At 41.0% G+C, this 2,034-nt stretch overlaps 1 protein-coding gene across 4 annotated transcripts in view; it reads right to left on the reverse strand.

Annotated features, from left to right (window-relative positions):
* The window catches only part of LOC115287128 (zinc finger protein 14-like), a 119,907-nt gene that overhangs the window by 78,132 nt on the left and 39,741 nt on the right, over positions 1–2,034 (reverse strand). For 2 of the 4 annotated variants that reach the window (XM_029933389.1, XM_029933396.1), the window contains exons 3-4: positions 1,450–1,615; positions 540–666 (exon numbers count right to left, since the gene is read on the reverse strand). In XM_029933389.1, coding sequence (XP_029789249.1) covers positions 540–666; positions 1,450–1,563 — 241 coding nt within the window. In that variant the 5' untranslated portion in view covers positions 1,564–1,615. Of the gene's footprint in view, positions 1–539; positions 667–1,449; positions 2,029–2,034 lie in introns of those variants that run through there. The other 2 variants (XM_029933399.1, XM_029933403.1) reach the window with 2 other exon arrangements.

Here is a 2,034-nt window from a genome sequence, read left to right on the forward strand (position 1 = left end):
ACACCGCACCCAAAGACAGTAAGATCTCTGATTGGTGGTGTTCCTGCCCAAGCTGAGAGCGTGCAGAAGGCTCAGTGTTTGCATCCGGAAGAAACTAAATGTTCTCACAAGGAGGTGAACATTGTTTCCAAAGGAATACAATGAACATAAGCTCCACCAGAATATTCTGTGGAGATTTATGTGGAAAGTGATACAAGATGTTATATTTTCTACTGTGCTCATGCTTCATCATACTGCTCGGGACAGCAAATATTTAGGATATATTTATTCATTCAAAAAATGTTCACTGTATTCCCAGCATTGCTCTGGGTCTCGGAAGATATACATTTGTGGCCAAGAAGACTGTATTCAAGTTATCATGTAACGCACATGATGAAAGAAAGTTACAAATTCCATATAGTAGTTGGAAAGGCTACAAAAGAATATGAGTTAGGGCAGACAGTTGTATTAGAGTCTGTGGAAGCTATCTCAGATACAGGTTAATAAATAAAAAGATGGATGGATGAATGGATGAATGAATGGATGGTGACAAGACTCACCCACAGAGACCAGATGACTAATGTTCTCCAGCGTCACATCTCTGTACAGCGTTCTCTGAGATGTGTCCATCAGGGCCCACTCTTCCTGGGTAAAGTCGACAGCTACATCTTTGAAGGTCACAGATTCCTAAAATATCAGATATTGTTTCAGTAGGGCCAGGCTGAACAAGCCCTACAGGACAGCTGTCAACATGATAGTGACAGCAGAGGGGAGAGCTGCGTGTATACAAAGCTCAAACTCAATTTGTGGTTCATAACAAAATTTCTCCCGTGTTGATCTACCTTCTGCACTTCAGACCCATTAAAAAAGAAATAACACACACAACTACTTCATCATAATGGAATCTCAATATGAAATAACCTGGCAATTTTCTAAAAGTTGGTAATTTTGCCTTCCTGGTTGGTGATTTTAACCTAGGTTAAATAGTACTATTGAGAAGCACCTGGCTGGCTTAGTAAGAAGAGAATGTGATTCTTGGCCTCAGGGTCATGAGTTTGAGCCTCATGTGCTGTACAAATTACTAAAGAAAAAAAATAATAGGGGGGAAGGAGGGAGGTAAGCCATGAGAAAATCTTGAATACTGAGAACAAACTGAGGGCTGATGGGGGAGGGGAAGAAGGTAAGGCAGCTGATGGGCATGGAGGATGGGCTCAGGATGAGCACTGGTGGTTACATGGAAATCATTGGACAATAAACCATTAAAAATATAAACAAACAAATTAATTGAGGAAGAGTTCCAATTAGCTAAAGTGTAGACACTTTTACAGCAAACACTTCATACATAAAAGTGCTAGGTAATTTAATATCAAAGGTAGACAACTATTAAGCAATGCCTAGCATTCTGCAGGATGAACAACTTTCATGCAGAACTTGGGGACAGCAAGTGGCACCTCTTTTCTATAAACTCACTTGTTCTTTATAAGATATCAGGGCAGACAGGTCCTGTGGTCCGGTTTGGGGCTCCTGAGAAGGCTCGTCCGAAGCATGGCCCCACAGTGATGTCTCCTGCAGTGAGCTCTCCATTCTTACCACCAATGATCACTGCGTCAATACTCTCTATGTTAATCCTGGATTTCTGTACAGAGGCAATAGAATCTTCTTCATTAGTTCTAGCCTAGTGCTCCCAAAATTACAACACGATTCTAAGTTGTACTCTAATTTCTACACACTTTCTGTGAAATGCAGAGTTAATGTTTTCAAAGTACCTCCAAGGCATTGTTTTCAGATTTCCAATTTTAACAAAGTTTAATGACAGAGAGGGAAAGCGGGTGAAATGGGATAAGGATAGTGAAGAGGATTAGTCATCTCTGGAAGTTTCCAAATTAGTCAAGTGTATGTTACCAAATGTTTAGTAAGCTTAAAACTGAGGGGAAAAGAAACAACTTCCGATTTCTTCCCTTGTACAAATGTTTCTTGTGTTCTCTGGAAAACTGCAGAGCTGATCTGCTGAAACGCCTGCCTCCTCAGTGGACTGTGCACTGCTGGTCCTGCTCG

Source organism: Suricata suricatta, chromosome 1, assembly GCF_006229205.1.
Source record: "Suricata suricatta isolate VVHF042 chromosome 1, meerkat_22Aug2017_6uvM2_HiC, whole genome shotgun sequence".
In the NCBI taxonomy this organism is placed as follows: domain Eukaryota; kingdom Metazoa; phylum Chordata; class Mammalia; order Carnivora; family Herpestidae; genus Suricata; species Suricata suricatta.